We start from the raw sequence: 21093 nt of genomic DNA, 5'->3' as shown, positions 1-21093 counted from the left end.
CCATCCAATTGTGATTTAAAATTGGTCAGAGATGGAGAATCCACCATAGCCCTTGGTAAATTATTCTCACCGTTAAAAATTTACATCTTATTTCCAGTCTGAATTTGTCTAGCTTCAACTTCTATCCATTGGATTGATTTATTTAGGGTTATTTTAGGTTATTTAAGTTTATTTGCCCTTTTCACATATTGACTCCTTACTCACATTATTTTCACATAAATTTGAAATGTGAATACATTTTATTTTTTTCCCCCAGTAAATCTACAATACACACTTCGACAGTACTATGAACCAACGTCTTATGCCAATTAAACTTTGCTGCACTAACAATACCAATGAAACACATGAAGAGGTCATACTTTTTCCTGAACAAGCTGTAGCCAGTAAACAAATTAAAAAAACAAATTGGAAAACTAAGTGCCACCACAACATCCCCTTTTTAAAAACACATTATTCACAATACATGGTTTTGGTTTAAAAAAAACAAAAATAATACTTTTAAAAAAACAGTAAATTAAACTGCATTTTAAAAAAAAATATGTATTGTGGTTTGTTGGAAGTACACTGTATAGAAAAGAGGGAACAAAAGAAACATCACCTGTAAGATAATGGAGACACTTTGTGATACACACTGACGACTTGTTATGTAATTTTGTAAGCAAATTATTAATGAACAAAAACATACAGAAGCAGATGGACAAGTTAGTGAATGTCATGGTACTGCACAGCTTTAATACTGACACACATTTACTTTCCAGTGGAATAGATAAAACATATCTGAAAGTCAGTGGGATGGCTTTTGTCAACTTCTCATGATTCCAATTTTAACGTAATGAGAAAGGTGTTCCACCAAAGCTCAGCACAAGTGTTCAAATCAAATCCTCTGTAGTCATACTGAAATGTTTCCAGAGCAGCAAAATTTGAGAAGTGTGCTGAAGACTCTGTATCTTCACCTATCAGAGTCAGCAAAAATCTGATGCCCTTTTTATCTTTGTTGAATATTTCTCTACATTTATAAACAATGGCTTTAACTATATCCATTGAATCAGCAGGAAAATTACATATATTCACTGGTTACATATATAAATAAATTCATACATTTTGTTTGTTTTTGTCTTGTAATGGGCTAAGTAACAGATTTGACCTTAAAAGTTTAAATACCAGTTTTTGATATTTGACAGTGCCGAATACAATTGAAAACTGTAGTGTTTTATTGTAGAATGGACCAGTTAAATAAAATGAAAAGAAACACATATATTTAGCAGTGTAATTTACTTGTCCTAGGACTTTGCCATCACTAGAAGTGTACTTCACTTAATACTGGTGAACTCCAAGGCGTTATACAAAACAACATAGACAGGATATACTTCAAGGGTGTTTAAATGCAAACTTGCATTCATGATTAGGTGATTAATAGAAAAAAACTGTGGGATGTACTATTTAAATTAAGTATTGAATGAATGTGGTATACAATACATGTAGAGTATTCTAACAAATGTTTGAAAATTTACTCATTGGGATTTTGGAGGTGCAGAAAAACTAGAGAAAGTCATGAAAACTAATGATGAGACAGGATGCTGTTATTAATGTCCACTTACAGAGTTTGGTTTATTCAAAAAGTGTATAAACATGCGTTACTTTGTTATTATAGTAGGGTTTAAATTCACGTGTTAAAAGTAGATCAAAGTTTTTTTCTTTGTATCCAATTTCTGAGAACATATTGCATTGAAAGAAAAATATTTACTGCAAACCGAACATAATTTTACCATTGCTTTCTTTTTCAAACACTAAGAATTTTACTACAAATTCCGTGGATTCAACTTCAGTTATTGAGGACTTCAGTTAATAAAACACAAAAGTATCTAGACTGCATAAAAAACAAGTCATGTAATGAATTTCAGTGGTGCAGCTCTATCCTCTATTTTACTATACATGTATTGGAAAGATGAACTAAGATACTCCAACATATTTCATTTTTCAGAAGCATCTTAAATATGTCTCAATAATAAATTGCATCTTTAGCTAATTGCTAGGTAATCCCAGAGTTTATATTGTTTCTTTTTCCTGGGGGAATTTCTGCATTACATGCTGGCTTTGAGAGATTAATTATGGTAATTCTTTTAAAAATGTAACATGAAAACAGCTTTAGTGAAACACCTTAATTTCTTTTGTTTGTAGGAATTTTCCCCACTCCACACCTCCATTATTTAATTATATTGGGCAGGTAAAAACTGACCCTAAGAGTTGAGAAGCTTAGCGTTCTATTCAGAGGTTATAGTTCAACTCTGTAGACTCTTTTTTCATATTCACTCTTGAAACTCACAACTTTTGACAACCCCCCCTTTTTTTTAAATAGTAAGAGCAACCATGTTGCTTGTTATTTAAAGATTTAATTCTGTCCCTGACATCTTTGCTAACATCAGTTTTGCCTGTCATCTTCCTATTGCGACACCCCAATGGAAAACCATTTACCATACTCCGTTACATCCAGCATTATCCAACATAGCTTACAGCACATAAAACGCTCTTCACACATTCAGTCTTCTTCTTCTTCTTCATGTCACGAGGAGTAGAGTTTTGTGCTTATCACCAAATAAAATTGCAGTGCAAACTTTAAACATAAAAGTTACACAATTAAAAGTTAATATATGGCACCACAGCCTATTAATTCACATATAGTACAACAGACCAATAAGAACAGACAATAATATGAACATAGCTAAAAAGAAAGTGAGCTTGCATAGCAATGCAACAAAAGAAATTATATACAGAGGGAAATCCTTTTCATCCTGGAGGGTGATTTTTTTTTCTTTCTTTTTTATATACTCCTGACAAGAAATAGTTTAAGGTGGATGGTGTATTAAAGAGACGAACACAAGTATCTGTGGGATATGTGTGGCTGTGTGTCTTTACATTGCATTTACAGTTCTTTTAATAGTACATAAATAAAGAAAATGTTCATTGCACTGTTTAGTGTCATCACTTCCATGAGTTCAGACCTGATGGTCCTTCAGAGCAGCTTGGGATGTCTCTTCTCAACTACTCTATAGAAAGAAAAAAGAGAAAAAAATGCACCAAATAAAACAAATCCTCTGGCCACATTACCACAGCACATCACATAAACTTATTGGATTTTTTAAAATTGCTTTTAAAATTGCAAGTGGCTGACTTTAAAAATTCTACACTGAAGACCAGTTGTAGTAAAGAGACCAAATACGTCTTCCTGTGTGCATGTAGGTTGTGAGACAACTGCAGTCTCTGCCTTAGCACTGTGTGGTAACTGCAAGTAAATACTGAGGGTCTGGTTCTCTGCTGTGCCTCATGGAGTGAAGTGCCTGTACTGAGAGTCCCCTGGGATGTGTGTTTGTGTCTGTGTGGGGGGGAGGGGGAATCCTTCCCTAACTGATTAATGGGACTAGTGTAAACGCTAACCCAGGGCTTGATCCAAAGCTCACTGAAGTCAGTGAAAGTCTATCTATTGACATACCAAGCTTTGGACCAGACACTAAGGCCTTACTTCTTCAGGCAGATACACATAGGTAGACACAACGTCTGCAGAACTCCAATGACAAAGGGACTCCTTGTAGCGAACCTATGTACCTGCTCGGATATTACTGGACAAATCTAGTGTGGGTACAGTTAAACAGGATTAGGTATAGTTTTAGGGTTGATTGTATCTAAGAAACATTTGTTTGAATAGGTCCATAAAGAATATTCTGTTAGCACACTGCAACTGCTGTCCAGGTAATATCTGTTATGCAATTACTGCAATAGTACCCTATTTATTGCTTTTACTAGAGAGAGAATCAGTGACCAGAAGTGAAAGAAATATAGAAGTGGGAAAGAGCAACAAACTTCATATTTTTAAATGACCTCTATATCTTTTTCAAATGGAAGATCTGTGCTGAAGTCAGACCTGGGTCTCAAATTGGATATCAAGTAAAACCTGGTTATTTTGTTACGTACTACAAGTGTTTTCCAGTTGTGTCACTTTTAAATTGCACTGCATGTGGAAATGATTAACATATTCTTTACCAGAGTGATATACCAATTTTATGGGCCAGATCCACAGCAGAAGTGTGCTTGGCAGAGCTCAGAGAGATGCAAAAGATGTCTTAAAGGCACCTTTGCACTCCTCTGATCCTGGGATTACTCTGTGATGGGTTGGACTCCTAGCTACCTATGGCATTGTCCTGGAAACTGGGGCCCATAGAATAGTAGCAAAGTCTAAGCCACATCCCTTTTCCTCTGGCCACATTCCCTGCATTGGTTGCATGATGGTTCACCCTAAGGCCTTGTCTACACTGGCAGCGGCATGTAGCATAGGTGTAACTACATGCCTCTGTGAAAAGCGGGCTGTATTCATACTACGGTGTGTAGCTACATACATCAGTGAAAGGCTCTGGCAAGGGGAAGGCCTTGGGGAAAGACTCCAGCAGCAGGGAGATTCCAGAGCCTTTCCCTACTGCCAAAGCTTTTCCCTGTGGTGGGGAAAGGCTCCTGCAGTGGGGAGGCAGAGGGACACTACACAGCTAAAAACAGGAATGTTGTTTGGGGGAAGCACTTCTTGGGCATGAATAAAGCCATATAGGATACATACCCTGAGGTTTGGGTGTGTCTTTATTCTACTCACCTAAGCAATGCCTTACTGTCTACGCTGTTATTTATACCTGTGCTGGAGGGGTACAATGTATGTACTCTACATGCCACCATACATGGAGGCCTAGCCTGAGATACCTTATGTATAGGAGAGCCTTCTGTACTGGAAAATCCAAAATCAGTTGCTTTGCACTGACAAACATCAGCAGGGGTCAGTTATCAGCCTTCTCTAAAGGAGCTGATGGTGTGGTGAGAAAGTTAGAGAACCTCCCCCAAGACTTCTGGCCCCAGGTGTGTACTCGCTGTGTTTCTCAGGCAGCCAGAACACCACAGTATTTGCTGTTCTTGTTACTAAAAGGTCAGCTTCTATGACCTAACAGTCTTTGAGGTCTCAGATGAATGTCATCTAGCTGATGTATACACAGAATGGTACCAGGTATGACACATACATAGTGGTAATAAATTTGGGAAGGAGTTCTGCTGGGCTGGGGAACTTGAGAAAAAGGGAGGCACACTTTCTTTGGGATGAGCAAAAGGGAGACTGAATCAGGGGGCAGAGAGGAGAGAGAAAGCTGAATGGGAAAGAGAGGGGGTAAAGAAGGGAAGTGATAAGTTTGCCTGCTGTAACCAGCCAAGAATAGAACAAAGGCCTCTTTTTAGCACACTTCTGTAACACCATCATCAATGCCACTTTCAGGTCAAGTAACTTGAATTTGACCAAAAAATTCTAAAGGATAGTGAGCTGTAGCTCACGAAAGCTTATGCTCAAATAAATTGGTTAGTCTCTAAGGTGCCACTAGTAATCCTTTTCTTAAAGGATAACGAGTAATTCTAACCAGCTGACCTGATGTGTTTCCCTTTACACTAGAATCACAGATTCAAGGATATGTTAAATAGATGACCCTGGCATGAGTCACAGTACAAACACAGATTTCACCCTGCACCATGATTTTTAATCTAAAACAAATCTAAAGGCACAGAAAGATAAATTTCAATCATTCACCTTTTTCACAAGGAAGTGACCTCTCAGAGATGACAGAGATCTGGGTCAGAATCACATCTGACTGACAAACTGAGCTTCCCACTCTCTGGAGTTCAATCTTGCTTCATTGAAAATTATAATATAAATTTGTTCTTTCTTTTTTAACATTTGAATTGCCGCAAGAAAGACACTTACATAATTCACCAGTAAATTGTCCTGGATTATTTGATCCCATATATCCTACATCAAGAAGGTCACTGGCATTGCGTTGGTGACCTCCTCGCAAGGCTTCACCTTTTCTGGGTCCAGTCGATCCTTTAGAAGAAGCTGTTCCTGAAGAACTGTGACCACCTGGGGATGGGAAACTGGGCTTACTATATGGCACCAGTGCCTCTTCTAGAAAACACAAAATCAAATCATGAACATATTATTAACAGCATTATCCAGATGTGGACATCAAACTCACCCAGTGCATATTACATTTAGAAAGGTTTTATTTTCTTTTATTTTGCCTTATGATATGGCAGTAAAACCAAAAAGCTCCCTGTGCATCCTAAACTGCTTCCACAGATAATGAAACCAATGTGTCTGCATGTAAACTTATAAACTAGTTTGAATTAATTATAAAATGATGTTCCTTGTGAACAAGTAGACGATAAATCACAGATTGCTTAATAGAAATAGCTGCACATACAATTTCCAGAATAATGTAATGATTAGATTTTTCTTTAAGCTTCTAGGAGTGTGTTTTTTCTCCTCTTCTTTAGTTTAACTTATGGCAACACTGCTTCAATCAATTTAGATAAAGAACTGTGGTATCAGCTAATTTAATTAGCTTCCTGTAGCTCAGTAATTTCCAACCATAGAAAGTACATTGGAAAAATCTTATTTTACAAATAATCCTATTACTTAAATATTTGTGGGGGAATAAATCTTTCTGTGACACTGTTTCAGGGTCACTACATGGTCGTCTTTGAACAAAGGTTTCCGTCCCACTCAGTTTACCCCTCCTCTTGCGCAGATGAAGGACTGTAAGAATAGGCGTCTTGGGACACAGAATGTCTTTGGGGAGATAGGGATTTATTCCCAGTGATCATAGGCTTGCACCTTTGTGTTTGTACAGCACTTAGCAAAACAGGGCCTCAAACCTGACTGGGTCCTCTGGGCATTTTGGTAATAACAGTAGCAGCAGCAAACAACAGAATTGGTTTGACTCCCAAATGAAGGAGTTTAGCTGTTTATTTTGTGGAACTATTTTTATTTTCTTGTTGTACACACAGCAATCTAGCTGTCTTGACTAAATCTTGAGGAAGAGACCGTGATAACTAGAGCACCGAATCAGCAATCAGCAATAAGCATATGCCTAATTTTAAATACAGGAGTAGCCCCCACTAAAGTCAATGGGACAACTCACATGCTTAAAGTATACACCTGCTTAAGAACTTTCCTGAATCAGGGTTAAGATTTTTTTCCCCTCTACCTATTGCTCAACCATTTAATTGGCTTTTTTAATAGCGGACAGAGAAGGGAGGGAGAAGTAGAGAGGGAGTAGTGGAAAAGGAAGAGGGAGATAAGAGATTATATTTGACTCTCTTCCATAATCTTAGTGCCAATAGGTTTAGAATACTGGCACCGCAGGATATCTGCTTCATATGCTGTGATTGGGCTGTCCTTGTTGAAATGTAAGCAAACATTTAGAACACATAGCAAAATGGCATTTAGCTATCAAAGACTTTTAAATTTTATTAGCAGTTCTTTTCACAGCAAACCCTAACAATAAAATCAGAGGGAAACTCTTTCCAACAGCTGGGTGAAATATGCAGCAACCTGCAAAGGCAGCAACAAACACAGGTAGAGGACATCAGTTTAGCAGAAAGCTGGATACATTTCTAGAGTATGGAATGAAAAGACACTAGTTTTGCAGAAGTTTAGGAGAATGAAATGTACTATGAACTGGTTTGTTTTCCCAGTTTTGGGATGAAGACTAAGGTTTTGATGAATAGTCCATTCTTTACCACTTTTAAGGGTGAAATGAAATATTTAGAAACAACCACCAGCAACCTCCCCATACCGTATCACATACTGTTACAATAATTTAATAGAATATATGCTTTTATGATGTGGCCTGAAAAATGTGTAATTCATAAAATAAACAATAACAATATAAAATAACAGTCAGATTTTTCAAACATTCTAGAACTTGGAAGACATTTGTCTAAATTCCATAGACAGCTCTGAAGGACATTGCCCTACCCCCAAAACAGCATTTTAGGCTCTGATCCTGCAAAGAGTTCAGTGAGTATCTGCCCATGTGGTTTTCTTTGCAGAATCAAGGCCTTAATTTACATCTACAAAACTGGTGTTTGTTTGTCCACAGAGGTGTTTGTAGGACCCACCTGTGTTGGACAACTACAATGTTCTCCTTGTTCTCAGAACTACTCTAATCTGGTCTGCATAGTGTGCCTATTATTGGGGTAGCTGAGCATATCACATTTAGGTATGTTGCTGCTGTTGCTCACTTAGTGATCCTGAGCATGCTCAAAAGTCATCAGTGAAAATATGGTTTCCAGTACTAGACTACTCATGCTCTTTTGAAAAATACATATAATTAAGGGCTTAGTCCTGCACAATTGAAATCAATGGGGTCTATGCCCTTGATATCAATGACAGCTGTGTGTCTTAGGTGAGACCCTACAATAGAAAGAATAATAATCTCTTTGTACATAATTAGGGTTATTATTACAGCTAGTACAATACTTTAAAATATTTGTTAACAAATGTAACTGTTATTCATTGAATAAATGATCTGACAAACACTGCAAAATTTTCATTGCATAGGTCAATTGATGTAAAAGTGAATAATGTATTCAGTACTCAGCCAAACTCCTTATTGTTTTATATATACAGCACCCAAAGTGGGCTTGGTGTTTCATAGGTAAAGTACATATGGCCTCTGCCCCAAAGAATTTACAATCTCAAGCACTGATCCTGCAAACACTTCGGTGTGTTTACAACTTTACTCATGTGAGTACTCCCGCTTACTTCATTTCTGAACCAAATCAATGACACTACTCAGGAACACAGTTTGTCCCAGATGCAGGTGTGTGTAAGACCCAGGTCCAAGTGTAGACATGGTACACTGAGTGAAAGCAATGAAATGGGGAAGGTAGGGTGAGGGAAGAATGGAAGGGAGGATGCAGTTACTGTGGTTTTTTATGCATATTTCTTGATTCTTCTGATCTATCTATCTATCTAAAAGTCATGCTTTCAAAATATTAAGGCTGACAACCGATAACAGTAGACATTGTTTTGAATCATATCAAGGAAATTGAGCAAATAGTTTTTCAGAAAGACAACAATTAAAAATGCCTTCTTTTGGAAGTATTTGTTAAGTGTCTAACCCTGTTATCTGGTGAATGGATTCCCAGTGAACTTCATCATTAATTGGGGAAATAGTTCAGGACGGAGTTCAAGAAAAAAATACACTCATAATTAACGTTATAAAATGATGCATGAATATTCATCATTAAACCTAATAGAGAAGAGAATATGGAGACAGAAAGCTTCAATATAAGAAGTCGGAGTAGAAAAGAAACACACACAGTGAAAAATGCTGGCACGGCTTCAGTAAAGCAACTTGCATTCAACTACAGGCCATCACGGAAAGCATTTGAAGACAGGTTTCTGCATGTCTCGCACTGAAGGAGAGGGCACAGCAGGTCCCAATGCACCTTCTAAGGTATGCATGAGGGAAAGCCAACTGCCTTGGATCTGGAAAGGTTCACAGGATAGGAACTCTGCAATCACTCTAAGCCCTGACGGACTTGATTCAACACTCACTAAAGCCAGTGGGAATCAGTCCTTTGTACTTAGTGGGTTTTGGCTCTGATTGAGCTGTGAGCCCTACAACTGTAGACCGCCTAAGTTACATAATAGTTAACATCCTCATCAGCCCTTCCTGCACACTTACTAGAAATGGAAATGGGGAGCCTTGTTACTGAGGAATTTAGAGTTTGGTAGCAGAGGAGCTCCCCTGAATATAGCTTCACATAACAGATATACATACAGTATATTAGCGGTGTATAGAAAAGGTTTGTATGTCTTGTGGGTCAGAGTTAAGGTTGTTATTGGACTATACCAGGTGAAATCTCACATATTAATATCATTTTTAAACAAACATCTGTACTGCAAAGGTGGTAGAACAGACATATAAATGACCTTTCACTTGTCCATTCTATTGAATTCTATTTTGGTTTGTTTTTTATGGCAATGTTCCTGTTATGTATTAAAATAGGGGTTATAATATTTACTGTAGCAATTGTAACTGGACAGTAACACTTTTTTTTGCTTTTGTCTAGAACTGAACAGACCAGTCATTTTTCTTCTGAGGCTGTCCAGAGAAGCAGATAAAGGAGGTAACATACAGGTATCAGAGAGGGACCATTCAGAAATCCTTGTTCCAGGATAGGTGCACCTACCTATGCCATTGTTTTTACAGATATGAGGTAAGCGTGTAGATTAGCTAGGCAAATTAGTATTTAAATACTTATTGCCAGTGTCATGGTGTAAGTTTAATACCTGCATAAGGGTCCAGCATGGCCCTAGAAAAAAGAACTGTATATGCCTTGTTTCTATGCTGTGTGTTCCTTGTGCAATTGTCCCCTTGCATCATTCTATTTTATCAGCACTGGGCTAAGATGTGAGAAGTAGGTTATGGAAAATAGTTAGGTGTCCCAAAACAGAAGCTGTTAGTGGCTGAACTGAAGGAATCTGTGAATACTGTAGAGTTGCATCTCCAGTCCAGTCTCACCTCCTGTACATGTCTTTACAGGTCTGAGATCCATTTAGAAGTCAAGCTCAGCACTCAGCAAAGACAAGTTCCCAGTTAAAGTCTATGCTCTCATCAATCGAAGCCGTACAGAGGAAGGTTATTTTGTCATATACTTGAGTAGAGAGGAAAGGATGCCATAAATATAGCTGTAAAAAACGTCTTAGGCTAAGGAGGGTCAGCCCTCTGTAGACATGCAAAACAGCTAGTGCCAGTTTAGTTGCTGGTTGAAGATACTGGTATATGAGGCCTTACCTGTACAATTAAATACATTTTATAAAGGGGAATAGTTAAACGGCTGTTCCTCTTTCCTTGCTCACCAAGAACAGATTTTGGGTTTTTTTGCTGCTACGTTTGACAGTATTATTAATTCCCTAAATAGTGTAATGAATGCACTGGCTTAGGGGGTGAATGTATTTATTCTTCTAATATAAGTCTTGGCAATCCTGGGGACTAGGATTCTAGTGTGTTATAAACCTCTAGTGGAAATGTTTCAAGAAGCTGTCTACACTTCTTTGACTTGTGCAGCACACACACCTGATCCAAATGCTTGTTTATGTTGGGCTTTCCTGAAATCTTCTTGACGTTCTGTGGAGCTTATCCATTCCTGGGTTTGTCGCTGCCACTCTAATGATGTTCTAGCTTGACGATCCAATGAGCTCTTTGTTTCATCTATGTTGGAAGTATGCTGCCTCTCAAGAGAGCTTCCTTTTCTCTCTGCCGAGCCTCTGCGTTGGCCGGGGCCTATTTGCTGCCTTAAACCCTGACCAGGGGGCGGATCTGGTGGTGGTGGAAGATCTAAAAAATGTGAATAAGATTTAGAACAAGCTAATATTTAATTGAAACACGTTTTGTTTGAAACTGCAGAGAAAAAAAATGTCTCCTAATAAAAGGATCTGAGTCACTTATTATGATTTTTTTGAAAAAGGAAATTCATGTTAGTCAGAAATTCAGTGTATTTACTCTCACTACTAGCCTCTACCTCCAGCAATTGGGCTACTAACTTCTATGAAATCAACAGAATACAATTTGTGTTCCTCAACACATGATGTATACTACTGTACCTGCCTGATTCAGCAACAGTCAAGGAATTATGTCAAGCTGTGAAAAATTAATCCATTTTATTTGACTGGGTTTCTTCTGTTTCCGTCTGTTTGGGACATACCTCTCTGCCCCATCCTTGAGTTTCACTTTCAGTTTCGGTTCTGAATGAACTCAAAATCTCAAAGTAAAATTCAATCGAATCTCAAAAAATATCAAGTTATTTAAAAAAATATGTCATCACTGACAATATATTATTATAAATGTGCAAAATATATTTTAAAGAGAGCCATTTAATAAGATGAATATTTTTTGCAAAAAAAATCTCACTTTTTCAGAAAAAAAGTTCAGTCAAAACTTGCTATTTTGAAAAAACTTCAGCCACTTCCTAAATTTAAAGAACATATCGTTTTACCCAAATCAAAACAAATTTTCAACTGAACACTGAATGTCACATGATGTTCAGAAGAACTTGTACGCTACATTTCAAAGTTTATACCCTAAACCACTAAAGTGGTAGTACTGTTCAAAAACAGAGGTTTCAAAGCATGTCTGTGATGACAAAAGCATAAGAACATAAGAATGGCCATACTGGGTCAGACCAAAGGTCCATCTAGCCCAGTATCCTCCCTTCCAGCAGTGGCCAATGCCTCGTGTCCCAGAGGGAATGAACAAAGCAGGTAATCACCAAGTGATCCATCCCTTGTCACCCATTCCCAGCTTCTGGCAAACAGAGGCTAGGGACACCATCCCTGCCCATCCTGGTGAATAGCCATTGATGGACCTATCTTCCATGGAGTTGTCTAGCTCTTTTTTGAAGTAGATAAGCATACTTTTCTCACTATATAGAATCCTGAGACAGTGATCAAAATTGGAAAATTATAGCTCAAAAAAGTGAAATTTTGACTGAAGTTAGACAACAGGAAAACAAGAGACCGTGGCTCTTTATGCCTCAAGATCAGATTGTGAGGAATTTTTTAAAATTTGAGGTGCCTCTCATTTTCCCCTGAGAAGCTGCCCCCATGCCGCCTATCTATAGTGTATGTAGAACAGCCTGTAGCTCATGATTATTATGTACTATATTATGGTTCTACTAATTGTATTGGGAAAATTTTACAGATATGTTGGGAGACATCCTTAGATGGTGTAGCTCAATTGACTCCAGTTGAGCTTTGCCAGTTTACACCAACTGAAGCTCTATCCTTTTGTTTTTTACCCTTCAGACATTACAGCATCTGAAAACATTTAATTGGAACTTGACCAGGAACAGTGGATGGTATGAAGGAGTATTCCTCTGCTTTTAGAACCTGCACTGGAGTCTCAGAGTTGTAGCTATGAAGGGACTGAAGCAATTTTTACATATTGATGAGGAGGTCTTGGTCAACAGATTTATTTTAAAAGGCTGGCAGTGTTTCAGTTTTATATGGGGTAAGATTCTTCATGTTCATATCCTTGATAGTAGAGGTGATACTTGCATTTCCTGTGTGTGGGGCAGCGTTGTCTCCAAAGTTGATGAGACAGCTTCCCAGTCAGCACTTTTGTTTTGCATAGTTAAATGAGAAAATGCTGGTTATTTGGGACAACAGGTCAATGTATGGGACAGGAGAGTTATATCTGGTAGCAGCACTGTACCTCTGCTCTTGAATGAGGTGCCAACCCCCAGATTGAGATCTCTCTCTTCTGGCTAGCACAATATTATAACGATCTGTCAGTGGGCTTGGTGTATACTTTATGTTCAGTGCTAATTTATTTGAGTTTTTTTAGTTATGAATATAAATGTGACCTTCCATGCCCCCGACTGCATTTGAGTTATTGTAGGTGGATGAGCGGAGGGGTATGGGAGCCTGCCAATGTAAAATTGCTTTATAGTGTTGGCTTCCAAAATGGCATTCCTTATAATTGATTTTACTGCAATCATAACCAGTTACCTTACAGAACCAAGACACTGGCATCTGCTTATGCAATTTGAAATTCAGATTATTGAAGTTGTAACTTACAACCTCTATTTGAACATCCATGCAATTCACTAAAGGCAGTCTGTAATATAGAATCTGATTCTCCAACATAGAACTATTACAATTTCACAATGAACAAAATAAAATAAAATAAAATAAAATAATAGGGAGCAACAAATGTGTAAGTTTTAAATCTGCAACAGATAGTAGCACAGAAACAGAACATCATTAAATTAAAAAATTGTTCCAGTATTAATACTTTACTGTATACAGTGCCTTTCATCTGACTATCCCAATGCACTTAGCAAACTTTCATGAATCAAACACTGGAGAGGAAGAAAGCCTTGTTGTTAAGGTACAGATTGGGAATCAGGAGATCTGGACACAACTCCTTGACCTGCAGCAGATTTCCTCTGTGACCTTGGGCAAATCACTCAACCTCTCCTTTCCTGCAATTCCATCTGCAAAATGGATATCATTGCCTGGGGCACAGCAGTGATGTGAATATTGATATTTGTAAAGGACTTTGAAATCCGTGGATGATATCAGCTATTTGAAGTTAAACAAGTTATTTTTGAAGGAAGTCTCACACATTTTTGGAAGTAGGGTACGTCTATCTTAGAGAATCCATCTAGGCTGGTCCCACCCTGAGCCCAGGGTTGTGGGGTCCATGTTGTACAAAGGCTGGCAGGGGAGGACTGTAAGGACTGATGGCCCTACTACCCAGTCATGGTCTGATTTAGTGTTGAGCTGTCTAATTGCTTGCTCTCTGTCTTAGGACTGGCTGGCAAAGCAACACCCTTTCCTTCCTTTTCTAAAAGAAGTTTTGCATTTAGTGGTAACTCTTTTGCCTCCCTTCTTTTCCTGTGTCTGTGGCATTAATTATCCCCTCCTCCTACCTTTAGCCTTAGTTAAGCTCACCAGACACACTCTGCTGTTTCCCCTGAGCCTATATAAAGATCTCACTGCATCTGGAGCCATGATGAGCCCGTTCCCATTTCACAGAAAGCTAATCTTTCCCACCCACACACTCTGCTCTGTGTGTAAATCAATGGTGGTGGCAGCACCCCACATCATATAAAATCACCTCATACTGATCAGTCAACAGGTTGGAATTTGGGCTACCAGCAAAGGATAAGAGAGACTAGATGGATTTACAATCCCACTTCCATATGGCCAGGCTGGTATGGTTAGATTCATCTCCGTAGTACACATGGAGGGGAGTCAACTTGTTTCCTATCGTCAATAGCTCCAAGAAAATTGTAAACCAAGAAATGAGGGGATTTCAGAGGAGAGACCCTAGTACATGATGGTATTGCCTAGTATCTTAATTGTTCCATCCCAACGGGATTCATCTTTCTGATGTCAGGTACAACAAATTTAACTTGGATATCCAGCAATTGATTGGTTTGGTGGAATGCCAGCCAACCACCACTAGCAATATCTAATGGCTGGATCATAAATTTGCAAGCCAATTTATAATTGAAATTGGAGCTGGTGGGGTGAAGGCCTTGTCTTCTGATTGCATAATTGAGGGACTGGGATTCAGATGCTTTAGCACAGCACAAACCTGAAGCAGAGATTAATAGAGGGTTGGCTTGGGCTTAGTCTAGCCCTCCTTCTGAGTGTAGAGTGATGGCTGCCTTGCATGGCGAAGTCAAACAGGCTCTTGGGCTGTCATCAACTGGACAAAGGCACAGCATATGGTTGGAAGGTAGGCTGCAGGCACCCCTTTCTGCAAGATCTAGCCATTCATTGTTTTCCCAGGAGTGGTTATTATTGTTATAGTCAATAAAGCTGCACCCTATGAGCTGTTCTTTGCAATCAGAGTGTGAGTGTCCTCCTTATAGTGGCATAGGCAAAGGTGAGCAGAAGCAAAGATTGGGCAAGTCAGTGGCAAAGATGAGGAAGGAACTGACGTGCTAACTCCAGGTCCACTGCTTTAGTCAATAGACATACTTCCTCTCTGATTCTTTTTCTATGGGTTTGTCAAGTATTATGTTCCACTAAAGTTGTAAATTTAAATTCAGCCAGGAGGGTATAGTTTGGTTAAAATATGCAGCTTGCAGCGCTCTGCAATTTATAAGTTTATTGAATAAATAAGTAATGGAAGAATGTACTAATGAATTTGACTAGAGCTCTGAGAAATGGTCACAACAGAACCTGACACCACACACCACTTGACTTCTACATTTGCTGGAAGATTTGTCAAGGCTCACTAACCATTAGAAAGAACAAGAGACTAATTTCTGAGTGCAAATATGCAGACTCACAGGCATAAATCACACCCCAACATTGTTTGAGGGACCACAAAGTTCAGCTGATCCTATGGTACCAACTGAAGTAGGGAAAAATGCATCTCCAGGGGATGCCCTTCTTTCTATCTCTGATTTGCCTGTTTGGAAGAGAGGGCAGCCACAAAGCATCAGGGGGCACTGAAGCGTTGACCAGAACAATGAGGAGAGCACCTACATCCCCACCCTCATTACAGGAGTGGTGAAAATGGCTGATGGCTCTTTTAAAGCTGTTTGTTTGCCTGCAGCCCTCTCCAAATCCTTCAGCATTTACAGTAGCCAGCTATGAGAGCAGCACAAGTGGTAAGAGAGCCACACATAGGACTAGAAGATGGTGGTTGCTTCTTTTGCTAATCACAAGTGTTAGTGAGGTAGGAACAACAGGAGAGATGGTTGTTCAGGTGATTAGAAGGAACAGATCCACCAGGGATTTGTAGGTTGGAAGAGGGGATTAGAGAGAAACAGAGGTGTCAGAGAATTAAAGAGAAAGACAGAGCCACTAGGGAGTGGAGGTGAGTGGAATTCAGGAATGGAACAGCATTACCGAGCAGTGGGATAGGTGGGCAAGGACAGCAAGGCATGGGTTAATATGGACCTTTTGTATGGGTGGCACAAAGAGCATGAGCAAAGCGGAACACAGTATGGCACACTTTGAATTTGTTCTTGGGAAATCCATTTGAATATTGTTACCTCCATGCATTGGCTAAAGTCATGGTTTTGATGTGAAACCAGATGAAATTCAGTCATTTTAGATGTGACTTGAAATTTCTAGAAACCTGAGAGGAGTTAACCCATCCATAGACGAACCAAAGAAAGGTTTGCTTGAAGTCCTGCTCAGTGATGAATCAACCAAGTTTCACACAACTCTCATTTCAACATTATTCACTTGACGACTTAGAGATCTTACATCATGGAACAAATAGCTCACTGGAGCACACATGCTTTAAGGGAACGCTTTACATTTTTTCAGTCCTGCATGCATGCAACGTATCAGTACTACTACGGAGCTCACTTCAAACCGAAGAACTTACCATCTGTCATTCCCTCCCTGCGGTGAGGCAATGGGAGTTGGTCCAATCTACCCCCCTTGTGTTTTTTAGTAGGCCTAGGCCTCTGGCTCTGATTCAGGGCTGCACTGGTGTTACTGTCAGTTGAAAATGGACTGCTTGGCCGAGGTCGCTGAGAGGAAGGGTATGCTTTGCCTAGAGGAAAAAAAAGGAAATAAAAATGGAAAACATTATTACAATGAAGTAGGCTGTGCTCTCATGTGTCTGATCTGAAGTATTGGGTATCTTCCCTTTCAGCACTCACGTGAAAACTGTCAGCCCTTTGGGGCAGGGACCATCTTTTTGTTCTGTATTTGTACAGCATCTAGCACAGTGGGGTCCTTATCTATGACTAGAGTTCCTAGGCTCTCTGGTAATACAAATAATATTAATGATGATGATGAAGATAAAGTAAGTGCCCTGCTGAAATATCCGCTGGTGACAATCATTTTAAAATACTCCACAATAAGCCAAGTGAGAAACTCAGCATTATATTTTCCTTTAAATTTTTAACTAAAACCATTCCAAAACCATTATGATAAAACTATTATATGTTGTGTAACTCATGCCTACTTTTTATACTAAACAGATGTGTTCAGAATAATTTCTTACACTTGCAGGGGGATAAAATAGTTTTGCAATTGTATAATGTTTATTCACCATATAACATCTTTCTCTGTGTATAGCATACATACACTGAGCCAGATTCTTATCTTCGTGACTCCAGTGTACTTTATATTTGGTGTAACTACAGTGACACTAATGTAGCTGATTTTACAAAATACATACTAACTTATGCCTGTAGATCTATGGACCCAAACAAACAAAGAGCAAGAACATTTATTTTTGTAAAGATGTCTCCATTATTTTATTTATTATTTTGTGAATATGCATGTGTATGTAAAAACTTATTCTGGACACGTTGGCTAACTGAACTGATTACTTAGAGTTCTCTTTATACTGAACCACCTTCTCTAAAAAACCCACTCCTTTTCTGCTTGACCCTATTCTAATGGGGGCATTCAAGAGTATCATAGCAGGGGTTGTTTACTGACAATTCAGTTGCTTTATTCATTTCTTTTTTACATGTATGTATTAATTCAATCAAATTCTCCAAAGTCTTTTGAATACATTGGCTTATTGTCTATTAAGATTGGATGAGCCCTTTGGAATCTTTTCAGAATGTTTTATTCTTGTTTCACTTGTTTGACATCTGTAACAAGTACCTTAGGAATTTTAACATTGTACTTTGTTTTGAACTGGTGGTTATTCTGATTTTCTTTAATTTTATCCAGAATTCAATGTGTTAAGACAACTAAACTCCTTGTTTTTCTTGTAAACCGAGAAGGACCAAGTCTGGCCAAACTGCACAGGACTTGATAGGAGAGATAAGGTGGCTGTATGCCATCTTTGTGCTCCCCAGGCTGCTTGGGAGCGGTTTTGGTGTCTGGTGAAGAACTTAGAGAAGACAGTGGGCTGCTCTAACCTAAACTGGCTGTTAAAATCCCTCAAAGACCCAGTAGACTTGCAGGGGGTCACTGGAGTATGGAAGTGTTCTAAATACACCCCCTTCTTTTAGCCGTGCCCTAGCACATACCCTACTCTGGTGGGGTCTCTTAGGGTTAGAGATAGCTATGTTGTCTTTCTGTCATCTGGGGTTTCCTCCGTGACAAGGGAATCTTTATCTGTCAATTGGTAGAGTATTACAGCCCTTTGCACTGCCAGAGTGGTGCAAAGCTGCTGTGAAAGGAATCAAGATCTGTCCCACAATCTCCCAAAGATTGATTTTTAGTAATTCGTACATGCAAGAATTGCTTTTTCAGCATTTGAGTTCTTATTTTTCCTAGTCATAGATTCAACCAGAAACAAATACATGCCAAAATAGTGAGGATTTGATTTAAAAATTTTAAGGAAAAGAAATTCAGAGATGAGTCTGAAATCCCATCATTAACTCACTCCATATTGCAGCACAGATGTTTTGTAAAAATAAATCCTGACAGCACGTAGACACCATGGAGTGTAAAAACAACATCCTCCATGGCACTTTAATCTGCACCAAAGGAGATTAAAGTAAAAGTTTCCTCCTGTGCATTAATGTAGCACTGTTTGGAACGGGACTACATTAATGAGCACTTGGGAACTTTTAGTGCACACCAGTACAGTCCACACTGGTCAGTCAGTGCATGACATGCTAGTGAGGACTAAAATTTACACCCCTCTGGTGAAGACTAAAACACCTTGTAGACAAGCCCTGAATCTAAGATGAAATTTCTTCTGTACGTGAATTCTCTTGCTTTAATGGGTGTAAGTCTAACCCTTAAGTCAGCATGCAGGCTTTGGAAAAAATATATGACATGTTTGTGATTGACTTAAGTACCTATGAAAGAGAGGGGCTAATGATAGTACTGACTTGAGTCATACATAGGGCAGGCAGGTGACATGCAAGTTTCCCAGCACAATTCTTTCAGTACACCTCATATCTGACCTGTAGCATCTCTGTTATTCTCGTCTCTTTAGTAAAATCTGCTCAGTCGTGCCAGACTGTCTGTATTGGTGATATAGTCGTCCCATTATAGGGTATTATAAAAATGAAAAAAAAATATCCAAAATCATTGACCTATGTGACAATTAGCACAATGGCAACTGGAAACCTGAATGAGTGTGTCATGAAGGAGAAATACTTTGGTCCCAATTCGCCAGTGCCTTGTCCCCTGCATAGGCACCCATGAAAAGTGAGTGTAAGATGCTATCAAACCAGAATGCTCCAATCACACCAGTGATGGTGTTTCACACCCACTTGGCTATAGGTGTTAATGACTACACAGGGTACTAGGTAGTGTAGAATAAGGCCTTGAGATACCGTCCCTGAATGACAGTCAAAGAATATTGCCTCTTCTCAGCTAGAGAAATGTCCTGTGATGACTCATTATGGTGCATCAGGTAGGTAATATGCATTTTAAAAAACACATAAAATATTGTTTGATAGACCACGGCCCAGGAGGTATCACTGAAAGTATCATATTGTCATTAAACTACAACAAGTCCCAGGAAGTGTTTTTTGCTTGCTGCATTAGACCCATAGAGGAGAACAATAATCTTTTGCCATAATAGTCCTGTGATGACAACGGGATATTTTGGCATGTTCTAAACTGTAATGGTTCATCAAATAGATAATATGTTAGCATGCAATTTTAAAAATGCACATCAATCACTTGATAAACCATAACACCACCATCAAAACCTAACTGGGTGTTTTTCAAGCTGGAAACACCCAGTACTTGACCAGAAAGATGCACCTTTCGTGCACGGATATGCTACACAATAATATATTTTAAAGTTTGCGTGTGGGAGGGGGAAGAGGGCCTGTACCTCTTAATGGGCCTGATCCACACAACATTAAATCAACATTGACTTCAATGGACTTTGAATAAGCCCCAGTAAGAGTGCACAAAAACTAGAAAGGGTGCAAAAGTTTTGATGCCCTCACACAAGGCTTTTCTAAGAGTCTCAAGCAAAAAAATCAGTGTTAAATGATATTTTGGCCAAATTCTCCCCAAATTCTGGCACGTCTAAAGGCAGACAGTGTATTTATTTCCCTATGAAAAGACAGACTGAACAAATCAATGTTTCACTACTGCAGGGAAGCAACTGGCGAGCTTTGTCTGTTTTTAAAAATGAAATAACTGTTTTAAAGATTGATTAATTTAACTAAAGAATCGGGGTGAAATCCCGGCTCCATTGAAGTCAATGGCAAAACTCCCATCGGTGCCAATGTAACCAGGATTTTTCACCCTCTGTCTTTGTGAGTGGCTTGGGTGAATGCCAAAAACCTTTTCTCCATTTCTAAGGTATAGCATTTGCCATCTAGTTACTGAGGTAATTTTGCATGCATGAGGACTGCAGGATCAGCCTCTATGTTTATGGGCAACTTTCCTAAATGCAAATAATGTACTAAAGGGCAAACTTTATATGAGAATAGTACTAAAAGTTCCAAAGTTATGGGAACAGAGTGGTGCCTGCAGGCAGAAATGTGAAATGAGTGTGTAACAAATAAAAAAAAAGTTCCCTAATTAATATTGTGCTATTAGTTTTTGTTGGTTTAATTAAACAGCAAAGGTTGTTTTGCAGTTTTGATAAAACTCAGGATACACACAAAAAGAAAAGGAGTACTTGTGGCACCTTAGAGACTAACCAATTTATTTGAGCATGAGCTTTCGTGAGCTACAGCTCATGAAGTGAGCTGTAGCTCACGAAAGCTCATGCTCAAATAAATTGGTTAGTCTCTAAGGTGCCACAAGTACTCCTTTTCTTTTTGCGAATACAGACTAACACGGCTGTTCCTCTGAAA

At 38.8% G+C, this 21093-nt stretch overlaps 1 protein-coding gene across 23 annotated transcripts in view; it reads right to left on the bottom strand.

The window, feature by feature from the left end:
* Nucleotides 1–1580: 1580 nt before the first annotated feature.
* ROBO2 (roundabout guidance receptor 2) overlaps nt 1581–21093 on the bottom strand; it is a 1531972-nt gene continuing 1512459 nt past the window's right edge. For 14 of the 23 annotated variants that reach the window (XM_048868811.2, XM_048868637.2, XM_048868722.2 and 11 more), the window contains 4 exons: nt 16731–16901; nt 10947–11207; nt 5777–5977; nt 1581–3044 (listed from right to left, as the gene is read on the bottom strand). In XM_048868811.2, coding sequence (XP_048724768.2) covers nt 3043–3044; nt 5777–5977; nt 10947–11207; nt 16731–16901 — 635 coding nt within the window. In that variant the 3' untranslated portion in view covers nt 1581–3042. The remainder of the gene's footprint in view (nt 3045–5776; nt 5978–10946; nt 11208–16730; nt 16902–21093) is intronic. The other 9 variants (XM_048868749.2, XM_048868794.2, XM_048868803.2 and 6 more) reach the window with 3 other exon arrangements.

Source organism: Caretta caretta, chromosome 1, assembly GCF_965140235.1.
Source record: "Caretta caretta isolate rCarCar2 chromosome 1, rCarCar1.hap1, whole genome shotgun sequence".
NCBI classification, from domain to species: domain Eukaryota; kingdom Metazoa; phylum Chordata; order Testudines; family Cheloniidae; genus Caretta; species Caretta caretta.
This window is presented reverse-complemented; position numbering and strand designations above follow the sequence as displayed.